Source organism: Erythrolamprus reginae, chromosome 1 (genome assembly GCF_031021105.1).
Source record: "Erythrolamprus reginae isolate rEryReg1 chromosome 1, rEryReg1.hap1, whole genome shotgun sequence".
Classification (NCBI taxonomy): Eukaryota; Metazoa; Chordata; class Lepidosauria; order Squamata; family Dipsadidae; genus Erythrolamprus; species Erythrolamprus reginae.
Genome location: NC_091950.1, coordinates 157839513 through 157858620, shown reverse-complemented (window position 1 = coordinate 157858620; position 19108 = coordinate 157839513). Strand labels below are relative to the sequence as shown.

Genomic DNA, 19108 nt, shown 5'->3' with positions numbered 1-19108 from the left:
CCTTTCTTATTTCCCGAAAATGTGGAGTGTATACCATGAACTACTTAAGCGTGGCTAACTTTTTATTATTTATTATTATATTATAAAGCTTTTTATCTTTCATGAGTTTCCAAGATTCACTTCATACAACTAACACAATTCATCCTTTAATGTGGCCCTTGAGAGACTCCATAGTAGCCCAGAGCACCAAGAGCCAGGCCATTAATGCCTGCAATACTGCTTTCCTTCTAGCCCATCAAGTACTGTGGCCTCATTCTATAAGAAGGCATCCAGTAACTCAACTAACCTTCCTGAAAGTTAATCTAAAATAATAGTTCACTTATGTATAGGAAAAATAACAAACAGAAAGTGCTATTTCTGAATCATAATCCCCACATGATTGCTATCTGGAGTTTGTGGGGGATGAAAAAAAAATCAAGATGGCTGTTACAGCACAACATATCCCTTTTTGTGTATCACAATTAATGTAACGCTGAGAAATCACACTGCGAAAACAAGCTACCTTCAGCAATGTGTGACTTGTTTTAGATTTGGAGTACTGGAGATTTTGGAAAATCAACTGAAGATAAAAGAACATTGGAAACAAGTCAAATTAAAAATTGTCCCTATTAATGCAAGGTGCAGGAGGAGTAAAAGCATTGTATTTTCCATCTTAGGCAAAATTTCCATCTTAGGCGAAATTTTAGAAGCTCTGTGTTGTGCTATTTTGATGTTGCAATTCTTATGGCTACTGAGACCACCAATAGGCCTCTTTACAAAACAGTTATTAAAAAACAAAAGCAGAGCCTTTACATTGTAAACAAGTCTGAGGAAAAAAAGACTATCCTTTAATAGAAAAACTGTAATCTTTGTTTCATTGGCTTTGAAAGATTTTGGGAAGTGGGCCTTCTGTTCTGATGGAAGAACACACGAGCCAAAAAAATTCTTAGGAAACCATGTAAAAGTCTTCAATACCAAGCCATATTTCTAAGACATTATCGATCCTTAAGAACAGAAACAATTTTGTATACCATGACTGCAATTCCCTATCCACTCACTTTAATTTCTGTATTAGTCTATAAGGCTATAAGGCAATTTCATTTAAATAATCTCACATAATTTATAGCACCAATTGCCAAGAGCCATTTAGTAAGAAGTCTCTCTCCCCCCCCCCCCCAAAATGGGTATGTTTGTACCTGTTTATGTGTCTTTTGGAGAGGAAAATAAAAGAATGCTATCTCTAGATTAAATACGCAAAAATAGCTTCAAATAGAAAAACTAGGGAGATGTCAAAGCTTTTATCTTGTATTTAGCCAAAATCCTAGTGTAATTCCCTCTTAACCAAGATGATTCACAGTGAGAGAGCAGCAATTTCTTTAGTCCTAGCAACTGAGTTGAAAATCTGTCATCACGGAAGCACGAGTTATGAACATGCCACAATGAAGAAATAACACGTTATTACAAAGCAAGACAAATAGTGGGATTATCAGAATTCTTGTTAAAACACCAAACCGTTAAAAAAAGAAAAAGAGTTAAAAAGAAGCTTTTATCCATAAAAATGCCATCATTAGTTCCTAACTGTGATGATATTGCTATTATACTTTTGTTATAAGTAGTTCCAGTTGGCACACCTCTTTGCAGTCAAACAGCTTATTAAATAAAATATCACAGTTCGTATTTCTTCTAACATACATTCTTCTGAATAGGTATTCTTTTAAAAAAATATTCTAATCCCATTCAAATACCAGACTCATCATAATAATCTAAATGATAAAATACCGTATTAGGAATTAAAAATAACCCTTTTTGTTTGTAAATTCAATCAAAAAATTCTGGTGAATTTTTGAACGTATACTGTAATCTTTAGTCCATGGGTTTTCCAAGAAAACAGGTCAAACCCAGTACTATTTTCCATCCTCTTCAACTTCCTTGCTTCAGGTTTTCAAACAGAGACAATCACATCCAGATAAAGTCTGTCATAGGATTCCCTGAAGCATAAGATGAGTAGAAGGCTTAGTAAGCAGGAACCTGGGAGGCACCAGTTAAACCAAGAAAGTTCTACAGAAGAAAAAAAAATAGTTTCGTTATTTGTGTAACACTGGACTTCACTTTAATAAAGTAATAATTCTAAAAACAGGCTCACAATCTGGACTCCACAATAGTTTTCGAGGGGTGTTGGGGGAATGCTTTTAGCTTCAAAGCTATCTTCAAGTAAAAACCAACCATCTCAAATGAATATTTTTATCAGAAGGAACCAGTCTCATCAACAACAGATATTGGGAGAAATCATGACATTAGTGACTTCTGAAAGCAGGGTTGGGTGAGGTTTTTCTATTAGGTATCATACTTGAAACACAAAAAATTAAGTGTGTAAAATTATGTCTCTGGAAAAAAACAAAATTGCAAATCAGCACCCAAATTTTAAAACAATTCTATAATTGAGCTAAAGGCAATGCAACAATGAAAAGGGAAGAAACACCCACTTAGTTCTCTATTTCTCTCTACACATCTACAGATCTAAAAACCCTTCAAATATTATGGTTTAGGTCAATCCCGTATCCACAGGCTAAATATAAAACAATGTATTTTCTTTAAAATCTCCATGTTAAATGTAATAAACCATTCCTACCAATTATGTATCTTAATTGAATGGCTAATAACTGTATTATTGCTTTTATTTCCAAAAATCCACTCAGGGAGCATTCTAGCAACAAAACTAAAGATAAAAAAGAAAGCATAGCCATAAACTTTAATACAATTAAAGTCAAAATCAAACTTTATATCAGGATCATTAAGTTTGGAATGCAGTAGCCGAGAATTATGGAGCTGATGAAAAGCTCCCATTGGCATCTCCCAACAGTTTTACATAGAGTTTAACAACCCTGAGAACAAGAGAGAATATCTGACTAGAAGTTCCAAAATCACTTCAAAAATCAGCCTCCAACAGCCATCCCAGCAGATGCGCACAGGGAAATATCATGGTCGAAAGTAGTTATATTAGCTGAGCATCTGCTATGCTCTCAAACATACACCCAAATAAATTATCTGAATTTTTTCCATTACCATTGAGATACAATTAAGTACACACATCTCTGAAATATATCAAATAATAATTGCCACAGCTAAGACAGCATCGTGGAAGTTAATGAGGATATTTTCTAAACTCTCTTTACATTTTTAAAGCTACAAAAGAATGATTGACTTTCCTGCTCTTGGTTGAGCCAACAAATGATTTGAATGCAAGACAGCCATCTTTATTCTCTTTTCAACGCAAACTAGCGAGTATTAACTGCTCCAATCCTCCTCGGATTCATAAAATCTTTTAAACACTTATTATTAAGAACTTGCTAAGGGGAAATTTGGTATTTGGAATTTAAATGAAGCAATTTGATAAGAATAAAGAAAGACCAACATACTTTTGTCTTTCTTTATCAAACTGTTTTGCATATGTGTGTGTACACATACACACATCTTTAAAACATTTATTGCTACATTGGGAAATTGATTAAAGAGACACTTTACAGGAAGGAAATAATTATATTGTTACTTCCCTCCACAGGGAATTAGATTATTGAAGCATGAGACTAGATTAGTTTTATCACAGGTTTAGATTGCCAGCTGCAAATGTGATTTGTAGCAAAAATATTGTACTGATCTTTGTTAGAAATATATATATATATAATAATAATCTCCACAGTGTTTATTTAAAAGACATGCCACTATTCCAATTTTAAAGGAATGTTTCCACAAAGGTGTAGCTCTCTGAATGACAGACAATTAGACAAACACTTAGGCCCAGTGGCCCAGTTTCAACATCATTAGTATTAGTAGAAGTGGTGTACGCAGTCTACCTTGGTGAATGACACTCCAAATGAAATATATCACACTGGTAAATGTATATGAGCAAGCATTCAAAACACCTCTTACCTTTATGGTAGAAACTGAAGAAAAATAAAAGAACTCCCATGAATATGTTATTTAGGAAGGTGACCACGCCACAGGTAATCCCTTCAGGAACAGGATAGACTGTTTCCACAAAAAGTTCAAAGAAGATAGGGACACTGCTGTTCAAGAAGACACCCAGCAAAATGCAGGAAGTATAAAGTGTTGCTGCAATGAAAGTACACAAGTTCAGTGATTTTGAATTACTGTAGTTTTGTAATAATAATAAACTGATATGAACCTTTTTGATCAGATTTTTATAACTTTAAAAGATGTACATGGAGCTTTCACATAATGATTTTTAGTAGGCTAAGAAAAGAGAAGACCAATTTGCCAACCATAATTGTAGATACATGTAGATTTCCTGCTAGCAATAGAAATACAATAATTAGTACATTTGAGCCAGTATGCCATGAATGCAATCTAAGTCTAGTTTTACACTATGCATATGTGTGTATTCTATGCAAGCCAGGAGCTCTAATCTTGAGATTACTTCACTAACCAATATACAACTGTCCATATCGCACCATGCTTAAGCTACTTATTGATATTGTGAAAAAAACGGTTGAAATCAAGAATAGGTGCTACATGAATGCAGGTTAACAACGAATATGTGTGACTAGTACACAAAATAAATAGAAGTGGTTTGGTCATCCCAATTTAGAGGAAGGGTAAGACCAAGAAAGTCATGGCTGGATGAAGTTACAAGCCTGTGGAAAAGAGAAACAAACCTTAATGGTCAAAAGACAATATCTGAGTCAATATATCAATGTGGTAGAAGTAAAGGTGATTTAGAAGGGTAAAAAGTTACAGAAAGATGTATTGTAGGATACAAACCAGATTTAGTTATATTTTCTTTGTGTATTTTCTGATATCATTAATTTTGTTTTCTCACAATTTATTAGGATCCCCACTCTATGCACAAGTGTGGCTTATGAAAAAAAGAAAATAGCCTGAGTGTGCAGTTTTGGTGTATGTGTGTGTCTCATCTATATTACTTGAGTGTGTATAAATTTGATCTAAGTACATTTGATCCAAACATGTTCAATGTTATATCGTGCAATCATAGCCACCTGAAGGACAGTTATGTTTCTTTTTAACATAACATATAATTGAATAGTCCATCTGTACAGGAGGAAAACCCTGGAGTTTCTGAATCTATCTTCTGTAATTGAGCAAGGAGAATTAAGACATCATTTTTATTTCTTTTTGTAATGGGCAGATGTCATCCTGTTGTTTGTATATGCTTAGTTAATGAGTAGAGAACTTACTGGTGGACTAACAAGTGGACCCAGTTAAAAATATCCATAGGCTCTTGTATAAATCAATTAACTTATACATATGTAAATATTCTCAGAATTTAGAACAGGGGTGTCGCAGCAGGCAGAGTGCTGTACTGCAGGCAACTGAAGCTGACTGTAGAACAGTAGGTCAGCGGTTCAAATCTCAACACCGGCTCAAGGTTGACTCAGCCTTCCATCCTTCCAAGGTGGGTAAAATGAGGATCCGGATTGTGGGGGCAATATGCTGGCTCTGTTAAAAAGTGCCATTGCTAACATGTTGTAAGCCGCCCTGAGTCTAAGGAGAAGGGCCGCATAAAAATCGAATAAATAAATAAATAAATTCAATTATTGCAAACATATTACAGTGATCCCCCGATCATTGCGAGGGTTCCGTTCCAGGACCCCTAGCAATGATCGGGTTTTCGCGAAGTAGCGCTGCGGAAGTAAAAACACCATCTGCGCATGCGCAGATGGTATTTTTACTCCCGCAGCGCTAGCGAGGAGCCGAAGATTGGGGTTCCTGTTTTAAAACGCCGCCGCCGGCATGGGCGGCTTGCCAGCACCCCCCCGGACCCCCAACCTGGGTTTGGGGGGCTGCTAGGAAGCCGCCCATGCCGGTGGCGACGTTTTAAAACAGCCGCGCGGCTTTCCAATGAGTCCCGAAGACAAACGTCAAACTTCCGCGTTTGTCTTCGGGACTCATTGGAAAGCCGCGCGGCTGTTTTAAAACGTCGCCGCCGGCATGGGCGGCTTGCCAGCACCCCCCTCGGACCCCCAACCCGGGTTTGGGGGGCTGCTAGGAAGCCGCTCATGCCGGCGGCGACGTTTTAAAACAGCCGCGCGGCTTTCCAATGAGTCCCGAAGACAAACGTCAAACTTCCGCGTTTGTCTTCGGGACTCATTGGAAAGCCGTGCAGCTGTTTTAAAACGTCGCCGCCGGCATGGGCGGCTTGCCAGCACCCCCCCGGACCCCCAACCCGGGTTTGGGGGGCTGCTAGGAAGCCGCCCATGCCGGCGTCGACGTTTTAAAACAGCCGCGCGGCTTTCCAATGAGTCCCGAAGACAAACGTCAAACTTCCGCGTTTGTCTTCGGGACTCATTGGAAAGCCGCGCGGCTGTTTAAAAAGGTCGCCGCCGACATGGGCGGCTTGCCAGCACCCCCCCCCGAACCCGGGTGAGCAGCGAGCGAACGGCGGGTGGCCGGGCGAAGGGCGGGCGAGCGGCGAAGGGCGGGCGAGCGGGTGCTGGGGAGGGCTTCTCGCCCTCCCGCCAGCAAGAGGGGGAGTGAACGGCGTGGGCAGGCTGCGGACAAGCCGTTCGCTCGGGCCGCTTCCCAGCTGAGTACTGAGCTGGGAAGCGGCCCGAGCGAACGGCGTGGGCGGGAGAAGGGCGTGCGAGCCGCGGGTGCGCGGGCAGGCAGGCTGCGGACAAGCCGTTCGCTCGGGCCGCTTCCCAGCTGAGTACTCAGCTGGGAAGCGGCCCGAGCGAAGCGGCAGCAGCGAGGAGTTTGCGTGGGCGGTGGGGAAACTCCTCGCTGATGCCCGCCAAGAGGGGGAAGACCTAGGGAAGCCGCTCAGCAGCTGATCTGCCCGGCGCCATCTACGCATGCGTGCCCATAGAAAAAAAGGGCACGCATGCGCAGATGGTGTTTTGACTTCCGGGTTAAAAAATCGCAAATTAGCCTGTTCGCAATGGTCGGGAACGCAATAACCGGGGGATCACTGTAGAACAATAAATGAGCTGTTACACAACAGACCTGCAAATGTTTTTGCTCTCTTGAATAAATATGTCTATGATAGGCATTAGCTAACTTAAGCTTCTTGTTCAGAATACTAGAAAACTACATGAGTATCATCTAATAAAAATAATTTCCAAATTTAGTAATATAATTCATTCTCAGGTTTTTAAACCTCAAGAGGCCTCATTTTGCCATGACTGAACATTCTAGTAGTGTTTAATTGAAAGAGCCCAATTAAATATTTTTCCACAGACTCTTCTTGTACCAAAATAATATCTAACTAGCAGAGCACTGTCTCAATGAGTTTTGTGCTTTTTCCATTTCTTCTGCAGCAATGGCTCTGGTGAGATAAAGCTAGAACACAGGTGTCAAACTCGCACTATCATGTTGCCACCATGTGACGTTTCATGACTCTTCCCCCTTTGTTGGAGGTGAGGTGGGTGTGGCCTGCACATGAGACATCTGATCCACAGGCCACCAGTTTGACCCCCCTGCTAGATCATCCAAAACAAAACAAAGCAAATGAAACCAACAAATAAGGTCTAATAGGGAGCAAAATAAATTTCTTGATAGTCCAAAATAAAAATATTACTTCTTGGGCTTTAAAAGATTCCTCATCCTAATAATGTTATTGGATGAATATAAACAATAATGGTATCCTATCCCGAACACTACATGTCCGCTTTACACTTAGGTAATGTGCAGGTTCATTTGCATACAAAAAGGTTTTACTATTTAAAGAATTAGGTTGAGTAGTGGTTCCCAACCTTTTTTTTTGGCCATGCCCCACTTAAGCGCCCCACTTAAGCATCTCTTAAATCCTAACCCCCCCCCCTCCCACCGTGACATATAATTCTTACTATTCAAAAAGTGAAGTCCCACTCATGCGGATAAAGCCTAAAAGGCCATTTACTTGATTTAAACAAGTTCCAATTGCCCCCATTAAAAATCAAATTGCACCCCTGTGGCCCCACATTGGGAACCACTGAGTTAGAGGTTCTAGACTGTAAATCCTTAAATTGAAGCTATTATATAAAAAGTGTAGCATATTTCTTAAATATAAAAATCTACATTTATGTAACTCCAGGTAAACAAATGGAACCTACCATTCTACAACCAATTATTTATTACTCTTTCATGCTTTAAACACCAAAGATAAGAATTGGTTCTAAGGCAGTTTGGGCATTATGGTCAAACAAAACAAGAATACTTAAAGTATTCTCAGATTATGTATCTGGTTTGATAAAAGGGATGGAGGATTCTTTAGATTTTTCTATCACACTATCCCAAACAAACTAAAAAAATATGATCAAGGATGCAGAATGTTATTTGAAAGTGCTCCAGTCCTTCGCATAAATACGGTCACATATAAAATGACCATTAGGTTACATAGAATAGTGTCTAGACTGGGCGTGAACTTGGCCATTAACCACAAAGTTTAATTCCTCTGTCGCTTTTTTTTAAAAAAAAAAGTTATATTCTTTCATAGCTAGAAATAAAATTTATTGTATTGCTGGATGACATATTTGCTAGAAGAGTCGGAGAGGAAAAAGGAAATATTTGCTTTCTAATAAATTTTGGCCTTCAAAGACAATATACAAGTTCCAGGAAAAACAACAACAGATTAAATCCAAAAGCTCTTTCCGGATAGGGGAAAGCTAGACTGCAAAGTTACAATTATGTTTTTATCATGGCAAATATAAACCAGAAAACAAATGTTTAACATCTCATTTTTGCTGTGGAAACTTTTGTGCCTAGCATTGTCTTGATGTAATTAGACAGTTAAGGCTTTTTTTTATAATTGAAGGCTTGTGTCAAGTCAGCTCAGTTTCAAGTCCTAATAAAGAACAAGTCTTGAATGGTATGCCAAATTGGTACTAGTGGAATATTTTGCCATTGCACTAGCCTATTGATTAAAATGGCATTGTTAAATGAGCTAGGGAAAAAAGATGTCAACTAAAAAGATGTCAACTATCTGGTCCAATCCCCCCTTTCCTGTCCATTTCTAACTCTTTTATGTAGTTAATGCTGACTACCACCACATGCACACAGAGACATAAGACACACAGACAAACATACACACAAAACCCCCACACCTATCCTGGTTAATATCTTTACCCTCATGAAATCTTAAGCAAAAGCTGAATAATATTGTCGCTTTGAGAGTGGCGCACAGATCCCTATTCACTAATATATTATGATTTATGACAAAGAGAGATTAGAATCATAGGAGACAAGGCACAGCAATTTTTGCTTTTAACATGTGCTTGATTTTTTTCTCCCGGGAAGAAATATATTGTTTTTCTCAGTATGTCATTGGTGTATGTGTGTGTGTATGTGTATGTGTGTCTGTCTGTCTATCATCCATCCATCCATCTATCCATCCATTTATCTATCTATCAATTGCTATATATAAAACCATGACATACTGACAATCTGGAAAACAAATCACATGGATTTTGAATAGAACATAATAAGCTAGCTTTTACACGCATCGAGGCTTTATGTTATTCTTTTGTCTCCTGTAACCAAGTCCAAGATTTTTTTAACTGAGAAATCATTAGCAGAGCTAATAGGTTTTTCAGTAATCAATTTATGGAAGCAGCCTATTAAGAGCAATGATAGCAACTGATTAGTTCTAACATTTATTTCAATACTGTTCCTTGTAGTATCTGGTATAGTAGGGAAAAAGAATTGAATATTCTGACATAGGCAAATGGATGTGATTTAAGAAGGCCACAATTCCTTACCTTTACCTTCATTTCATCAATGCCTGCGGTAGGGACTTCTGTGTTCTATATTGTATTGCACCCTCCTCCAAATAAGTTGTACTGCAACTGCTATCATCCCCATGCAACACAAGCAATGGTATCAAGAGTGGGGAAAGCTATGAGGTTGGGTAGTTTGGTGTCTATGGACTTTGAAAATGTTAACTGAAACCCAAACTTCTAAACACACACTGTAGTTAGGCCAGTTGCCATTTCATGCATTCTTCTTTTTTCTAAGGACTAGGAAGACCTCAGCTTTGCTCTACCAGGGCTATAGATTCAGAAACTTTCCACTTAACAACAGTGTAGTTTGTTTGTCTGTTTGTCAGGTTCATATAGCTGCACATCTCACAAAAAGTGACTCTAGGGGACATACAACAATGGAGTAAAACCATATTTATATCTATATCTAAACTATCTATCTAAACTATCTACCCTACCCTGCCCTTCCATCCATCCATCCATCCATCCATCCATCATCTACCTACCTACCTACCTACCTATCCATACACACACACACACACACACACACACACACACTATTAAAAATCTAAAAACCATTGTATTACATTATAATGACCAAGAGGCATAGGAGAGAGTGAATATTAACCACAATGCTGGAGGCTATCTTAGAATGTCACTGGTTCCCTGGGATACCATGATGTAGCTAAGTCTTGAGGGACTTTCCTGGAAAGTAGTTATTTATATAAGGACCTGTTCAGGGTGTGTGTGTGTAAGTTTATTCAGTTCAAGTAATGGTAAATTACTTGGGGTGCAAACAGATCTAAACATGCATCAGTGATGGCAATCCTATGGCACATGTGCCACAGGTGGCACACAGAGCCATACTTGAGGGCAAGAAAAGCATTGCCCTATGTCAGTGCCAGCGTGCATGTGCCATCTGATTTTTGGCCTTTTTTTCAGCTGTTTTCGCTTCCCCCAGGCTTCAGGAGGCTTTGATGAACTCTAGGGACAGCGAAAAAGAGCCCAAGAGGCCTACCAGAAGTTTGGAAGCTTCAATGAGGTCTGTGCGCATGTACCCGGGGGGGGGGGAGCATTGCATTATGGGTGTGGGCATGCACTCATGTGCTATTGCGTGCACCCTTCACTGACCTACATCCTTCTTACACATCCAAAAAAGGCCACCCCTGCCAGAGCGAGGACAGGATATCACAGCAACTTGCAGAAATGGAAATTTCAGCTCCCAGAACTCATAGCAACAGCTATGCTATGTGGTGAAGTTGGAAATTGGTGATTACATTTGGAACTTGACCTCTTGTTCCTTATTCAACCAGCCCTTGAGAAAAGTTATTCTGGAGCAAGCAGGCCAATAGGAAAGTTCAAGTTATAAAATTTTGCCTTCTTTGAACTCAGTACTATTTTAGTTTTGCTATATCAATAATAGCCAAGAGATGATTCATGGGTTACTTTTCTGAAGTCTGATTGCTGCTTGAAATTGCTGTGTGTATTAGCCTTCTGCCTATGGCCACCTGGCTGCCACCTGGTACGGAATTTATTATACTGCTTTTTATAATGGGATAAGGGAAAGCAGGAGGAGGCTGAACTGAAGGAAAGGATTTGCCTCCATAACAACTGAATCCATGAGCTTAAAGGAAGCAGGATATCCTTCATAATTCTCAACAGAGCTGAGAAAACCAAAATGATTCTATAGTCATCGTAAATTGAAATGACAGGCATTAGGAATTCATAACGGCACAATCCATTCAAAAGTTTTTTTCTAGCTATCAGTAGTCATAAATATATTTGGGGATTCAAAGAGGTTTCCCCCTTAATATATCTAAATAAGGACGGCAAGTACTTAAATATATCAAGTTAAAACAAATGAAATGTTAAATACCCATCGCATCTGCTTTTATTTAGTAATTTTATTATTTCTTCATCTTTATGTGCCTGGATGAATGGTTTATGCAACAATGGCGAGCAAAGCTAAGCACAATTTCTGTCAATATTTATTAAAAAAAAACACCTTCTTCCTGTTTTGATAAATCCCTGCTTTAATAGAAAGGACATTTGTTCAGGCAACATTACAGAATACAGAATAATAGAGTTAGAAGGGACCTTGAAGATGTCTAGTTCAACACCCTGCTCAAGCACTATCCTGATTCTAAGTGAGGTTTATTTGCTCTAAAATATACTGCTAAAATTCTCATTGCCAGGACTTTTTAATTTGGTGAAATGGTGCATCAGAAGGCAACAATTATGAAGAATGGTTAAAGAACTGGGCATGGCTAGCCTAATGAAGAGAAGGAGCAGGGGAAGACATGATAGCAGTGCTCCAATAATGAAGGAGCTGTCATTGAGAAGAGGAGGACAACCTATATTCCAAAGCATCCGAAGGCCAGACAAAGAACAATAGAAGTAAACTGGTCAAGGAAAGATTTAACCTTAGAAATAAGGTGCAATTTTCTGACAGTAAGAACAGTTGACCAATGGAACAAGCTTGCCTTCTGAAGGTGTAGGTGCTTCATCACTAGAGGCTTTCAAGAAGAGAATGGACAGCTATCTGTCAGAAATGGTGTAGGGCAGGGGTAGGGAACGTTGGCTCTTCTGTGACTTGTGGACTTCAACTCCCAGAATTCCTGAGCTAGCATGATTGGCTCAGGAATTCTGGGAGTTGAAGTCCACAAGTCATAGAAGAGCCAACGTTCCCTACCCCTGGTGTAGGGTCTCCTACCTGAGCAGCGGGTTGGACTAGAGAACTTCAAGATCTCTTACAATTCTGTTATTCTAAGGCACATCAGATTGAGTTTGGGACCCATATTTGAAAGGAAATGAAATTTGGAAAAGTTATGGCTGCTCTGGCTAGTTGGGCCGCTGCTTCAGTCACATGATCTTTATCTTGAACATTCTGTAACATTTTCCCAGCCAATCTCACAATTCTCTGTTCCCTTCCCCACCCAGAAGCAGGGAATTGACTCATTATTTCTTAAAGAACCAACAACTTTAAGGTAATGAAGAAAGGCCTGGATAATTTAATTTATATTATATTCCCCTTCTTTGGCACACAAACATGCACATGTTCAGGAACTCAAGAAACAGACATATTGCTGTAACATCCTATGTTTCTTCACAACAAGCAGCCAAGCATTGAAAAAAGTGACATGGTCTGTTCTTGGTCCTATTCTTTTTAATATGTTTGTGAGTGACATAGGGGAAGGTTTGGTAGGGAAGGTTTGCTTATTTGCCGATGACTCTAAAGTGTGCAATAGGGTTGATACTCCTGGAGGGGTCTGTAATATGGTAAATGATTTAGCTTTACTAGATAAATGGTCAAAGCAATGGAAACTGCAGTTTAATGTTTCCAAATGTAAAATAATGCACTTGGGGAAAAGGAATCCTCAATCTGAGTATTGCATTGGCAGTTCTGTGTTAGCAAAAACTTCAGAAGAGAAGGATTTAGGGGTAGTGATTTCTGACAGTCTCAAAATGGGTGAGCAGTGTGGTCAGGCGGTAGGAAAGGCAAGTAGGATGCTTGGCTGCATAGCTAGAGGTATAACAAGCAGGAAGAGGGAGATTGTGATCCCCTTATATAGAGCGCTGGTGAGACCACATTTGGAGTACTGTGTTCAGTTCTGGAGACCTCACCTACAAAAAGATATTGACAAAATTGAACGGGTCCAAAGACGGGCTACAAGAATGGTGGAAGGTCTTAAGTATAAAACGTATCAGGAAAGACTTAATGAACTCAATCTGTATAGTCTGGAGGACAGAAGGAAAAGGGGGGACATGATCGAAACATTTAAATATGTTAAAGGGTTAAATAAGGTTCAGGAGGGAAGTGTTTTAATAGGAAAGTGAACACAAGAACAAGGGGACACAATCTGAAGTTAGTTGGGGGAAAGATCAAAGGCAACATGAGAAACTATTATTTTACTGAAAGAGTAGTAGATCCTTGGAACAAACTTCCAGCAGACGTGGTTGGTAAATCCACAGTAACTGAATTTAAACATGCCTGGGATAAACATATATCCATTGTAACATAAAATACAGGAAATAGTATAAGGGCAGACTAGATGGACCATGAGGTCTTTTTCTGCCATCAGTCTTCTATGTTTCTATGTTTCTATGTTTCTATGTCCACATGATCAAAATTCAGACGCTTGGCAACTGACTAATAATTATGGCAGTTGCATTGTCCCAGATCATGTGATCATCTTTTGCAGCCCTCTAACAAACAAAGTCAGTGGGGAAGTCAGATTTACTTAGCAACTGATTTACTAACTGATTCACTTAACAACTGTGGCAAGAAGTCATAAATTGTGACAAAACTCACTTAATAACAGAAATTTTGGGTTATAACTGTGGTCATAGGTTAAGGACTACCTGCACAACCATTTCTTTCAAATGTAACCCTTTGATGCTAAAGAAATCCTTCCAATGAGGAACAAATGGAATCCTTTTATTATTATTCAAAAGCAAATCCATCATCACAACAGACATTTAACAATAGACTCCAACCAGCAGGTCAACTTTCTTCAAATTTACTTCATGGATTCTTAAGACAGCATAGAATTGAGAATGGGTATACATCACAATTAAGGGATTCAGCCCTTGATATTGTTGATTTATTGGAGAAACTACTACAACAATGAAACCTGTACATTATGTCCCTCCAACTTGCAAAAGAACAAGTTGAAGACATGCCAGAAACTTCCATCATCATTTATCCTGACTGAAGACCAACATTTGAACATGAGACAAAATTCTGACGAATAAATGAGTAAGTTGCTGTCATTATAATACTGAAACTGAACCAACATTATAGCACATTATGCAGAAAGAATGAGGAGATGGTTTGCAAATAATTTCAAAGTCCATCGCTCCTACAACAGCTTTAAATACACACTTTTCTTTCTTCGGACTGGCATCATCAGCTCCAAATAATGAACAACAAGAAAGTAATGGCAATGCATTAGTGTGTCTATTGAATAATGAACCATGAGAATGAGTTTAATAACCTTCTAAGAGAGGGATGTCTATTCCAGCAATATATGATTGGAAGAGGCTGAGTTACACAATACCAATTCGCCTGTGGTCATTCTGTTTCTCTGTTAGGATAAGGAAATATCTCTGAAAGGATAACCAAATACGCATGAGTTGCTGATGCAATATAAATTTAGCTACATAAAGTTGTGTCATTCTGACACTCCACCTGGCTAGAATTACCTGAGTAAAACAAAAAAAGCATCTCTATTAAATGACTTCAGCTCATTACTATGATTAGGAAGGTATACCAATTGGGCAGTATCGAAAGGCTAATATTGAGCATATAGCAGAAGAACAGGCAGAGCAGGTGGGACTCAGAAGAGTTGGTAGTAGAGAAGGAAGCGTTTAGACTCAGAGAGGCCAGATAGGTGGTTCAGGTAGGTATGGAGTGGTACATTCCTAGTATTGTCTTGCTAAAAAGGTCTTTATACTTTTATGAGAATTTTGAAGTGTTTTTAATAGGAAAGTGAACACAAGAACAAGAGGGCACAATCTGAGGTTAGTTGGGGGGAAGATCAGAAGCAACACGAGAAAACATTATTTTACTGAAAGAGTAGTAGATGCTTGGAACAAACTTCCAGCAGATGTGGTTGGTAAATCCACAGTAACTGAATTTAAACATGCCTGGGATAAACATATATCCATCCTAAGATAAAATACAGCAAATAGTATAAGGGCAGACTAGATGAACCACGAGGTCTTTCTCTGCTGTCAATCTTCTATGTTTCTAAGGAAAAGGCAAGAAAAAACTTACAACAGAAGCAGGATCAAATTAGGCAAACATTTTCATAATTATAGGAAAAGAAGCAAGAATTCTAAAAGCTGGATTGTGGTAGTAGAAATGCTCTCACTTTGATCGATCATAGTTAACTGGAAGATTTGACTAGGATCGTGATTGTCAGTTTCGTTATTAAGATCATTTAGAAAATTCCTCATGTTTCTTAGAAGAAAATTAATTTGAGAAATATACCCTATGGAATATGTGCCATTAACATAGTGGTGTGCTTATAACAAGACCTAAAATAGTTCCATGCAATATGGCAAAAGTAAAATATGCTATATTTTACAAGGAATTTCACAGGAATATTGGAGTAGGGAGATCAACATTGCAAGAGTATATTTTACCTACACTAGGCAGTCTTGCTTTATTTAAACATTGTGGCATGCCTCAGCAGGTACTACTAGCACTTAGCTAACTTTGAATAAGTAAGGGTAGATCCTAGTTAATATATGGATGGGCTCCAAATTATGGATCTATTCAATATATTAGTTTTTTTGTACAATGTAGAAACATAGAAACATAGAAGTCTGACGGCAGAAAAAGACCTCATGGTCCATCTAGTCTGCCCTTATACTATTTTCTGTATTTTATCTTAGGATGGATATATGTTTATCCCAGGCATGTTTAAATTCAGTTACTGTGGATTTATCTACCACATCTGCTGGAAGTTTGTTCCAAGGATCTACTACTCTTTCAGTAAAATAATATTTTCTCATGTTGCTTTTGATCTTTCCCCCAACTAACTTCAGATTGTGTCCCCTTGTTCTTGTGTTCACTTTCCTATTAAAAACACTTCCCTCCTGGACCTTATTTAACCCTTTAATATATTTAAATGTTTCGATCATGTCCCCCCTTTTCCTTCTGTCCTCCAGACTATACAGATTGAGTTCATGAAGTCTTTCCTGATACGTTTTATGCTTAAGACCTTCCACCATTCTTGTAGCCCGACTTTGGACCCGTTCAATTTTGCCAATATCTTTTTGTAGGTGAGGTCTCCAGAACTGAACACAGTATTCCAAATGTGGTCTCACCAGCATTCTATATAGTGGGATCATAATCTCCCTCTTCCTGCTTGTTATACCTCTAGCTATGCAGCCAAGCATCCTACTTGCTTTCCCTACCGCCTGACTGCACTGTTCACCCATTTTGAGACTGTCAGAAATCACTACCCCTAAATCCTTTTCTTTTGAAGTATTTGCCAACACTGAACTGCCAATACAATACTCAGATTGAGGATTCCTTTTCCCCAAGTGCATTATTTTACATTTGGAAACATTAAACTGCAGTTTCCATTGCTTAGACCATTTATCTAGTAAAGCTAAATCATTTACCATATTACAGACGCCTCCAGGAATATCAACCCTATTGCACACTTTAGAGTCATCGGCAAATAGGCAAACCTTCCCTACCAAACCTTCCCCTATGTCACTCACAAATATATTAAAAAGAATAGGACCCAGAACAGATCCTTGTGGCACACCGCTTGTAACCTGACTCTGCTCAGAATACTCGCCATTAACAATAACTCTCTGATGTCTACGCTTCAGCCAGCTGCAAATCCATTGAACTATCCAGGGATTAAGTCCAATCTTCACTAATTTATCTATCAGCTCTTTATGTGGAACCGTATCAAAGGCTTTGCTGAAGTCCAGGTAGGCAATATCCACGGCACCACCTTCATCCAACACCTTTGTGACATAGTCAAAGAAATCAATGAGATTAGTCTGACATGATTTGCCTTCAGTAAAGCCATGCTGATTTGGGTCTAATAAGTTATTGTTTTTTAGGTGCTGATTTATCCTCTTTTTGAGTAGAGTCTCCATCATTTTAACTACAACTGATGTCAAGCTAACTGGCCTGTAGTTACCAGCTTCTTCTCTACTGCCCTTCTTGTGAATAGGCACAACACTGGCCATTCTCCAATCCTCAGGAACTTCTCCTGTTAACAAGGATTGGTTAAACAAATCAGTCAGGGGGGTAGCAATGACAGATCTGAGTTCTTTAAGAACTCTGGGGTGGATGCCATCTGGACCCATTGCCTTATTTATCTTTAATCGTTCAAGTTCTTCTAAGACATCGGCTTCTAAGATCACTGGAGCTGAATCCGTACAGCTGGAAGCAATGCTATATCCCTCTATAGTATTATTTTGTAAGGTGTCTTTTGAGAAAACTGAACAGAAGTAGCTATTGAAATGGTCAGCGATCTCCTTATTCCCATTAATGCATGTATTATTCCCGGTACTAAGCTTCGTGATGCCGCAGTTTTTCTTCTTATCATTAATATATCTGAAGAAGGTTTTATCCCCCTTCTTTACAGATTTGGCAATTTCTTCCTCTTTTGAGGCTTTAGCAGCATATATTATCTGTTTCGCCTCCTTCTGTCTCATTTTATATACCTCCCTATCAGCTATACTTCCAGACTCTTTATACCTCCTATAGGCAGCCTTTTTTTCATTGACTATAGCCCTTACGTCATTGCTAAACCATAGCGGTTTCTTCTTCCTTTTACCTTTAGTTATTTGTCTTACATACAGTCCAGTGGCTTTTAAGATGGCCTTTTTTAATACAGTCCACTGGATGCTCGCTCCTGCCATTTTATCCCTCCCCTTTAATTCATTATCTAAATATTCTCCCATTGCATTAAAATTTGTTTTTCTGAAATCCAATACTTTGGTTGCATTATAGGATGTAGGATGTAGATGAAGAGAATGACAAAACACTTGGAACACTGCCTGAAAAACCTACAGGAATGTAGTTACCAGTAGTAGAGTTCATCTCAGTAGTGTATTTATCCTTGATCACTTTTTATAGTCAGCCCTAAATGCCACCTAAAAACTAACTTAGTTATTATGGGTTTGACCTAACTTCACACAATTAGGTAAATAGCAACATGATGAATCAGTATCCATTGACTGAAAATACAAAATATTCTACTGCAATTGTAAAGAAACACATAAATGAATTGTTCTTGGTTTACAGTGTTTTCATCTGAACAAATTTTAAAAATGGCTCCCTTTCTAACATGAATGTTTTTATTTTAATGTTACCACAGCTTTGATTTCTTAAAGAAAGAATCGTACATTCTTGGGCCACAGGCATTGTGTGTGTGTGCCTGATTTCAAACTCCCAATACTTTAATTGAGAGAAAAAGGATCTCCTGAAACTTAATTATCATTATTTTTTAAAGTTCAACCATATCAATTCCAATGAGAATAGCAGAAATAAGCTTTGGAGAAAGCATTTATTTCTAACCCTAACCACGTGGCTGCATTTGGGGCACGCTGCAAAATCTGTGAAACTGACAGGTGTTGTCCATATTGCTAGAAAGAAATGCTAGAAATGGACAATTAAAGCTGGCGACTTATTGTGTTCTTTTCCTCTCTTATAAAAACTGCAGCAGAGATCAGTGTCAATGGGATCATTTGAAGATGACCAGGCAAAGTAAATATGAATCCTGTTTAAAAACATATTAAGAGACATATTAAATTTCTGAAATGAAAGAATAGAACATGGACAAAAGGAAAGACGATGTTGAAATGGGACAGGGCAAAATGTTTATCTGGCAAAGGGCCATAGATTTATGTTAATATAGAAAAGACATTGGCTGAAA

At 38.6% G+C, this 19108-nt stretch overlaps 1 protein-coding gene across 1 annotated transcript in view; it reads right to left on the bottom strand.

Moving 5' to 3' along the window:
* Positions 1 to 792: 792 nt before the first annotated feature.
* The window catches only part of SLC49A4 (solute carrier family 49 member 4), a 110512-nt gene continuing 92196 nt past the window's right edge, over positions 793 to 19108 (bottom strand). Inside the window, exons 8-9 of the mRNA XM_070730278.1 lie at positions 3907 to 4089; positions 793 to 2037 (exon numbers count right to left, since the gene is read on the bottom strand). Of these exons, the coding sequence (XP_070586379.1) occupies positions 1922 to 2037; positions 3907 to 4089 (299 nt within the window). The 3' untranslated portion in view covers positions 793 to 1921. The remainder of the gene's footprint in view (positions 2038 to 3906; positions 4090 to 19108) is intronic.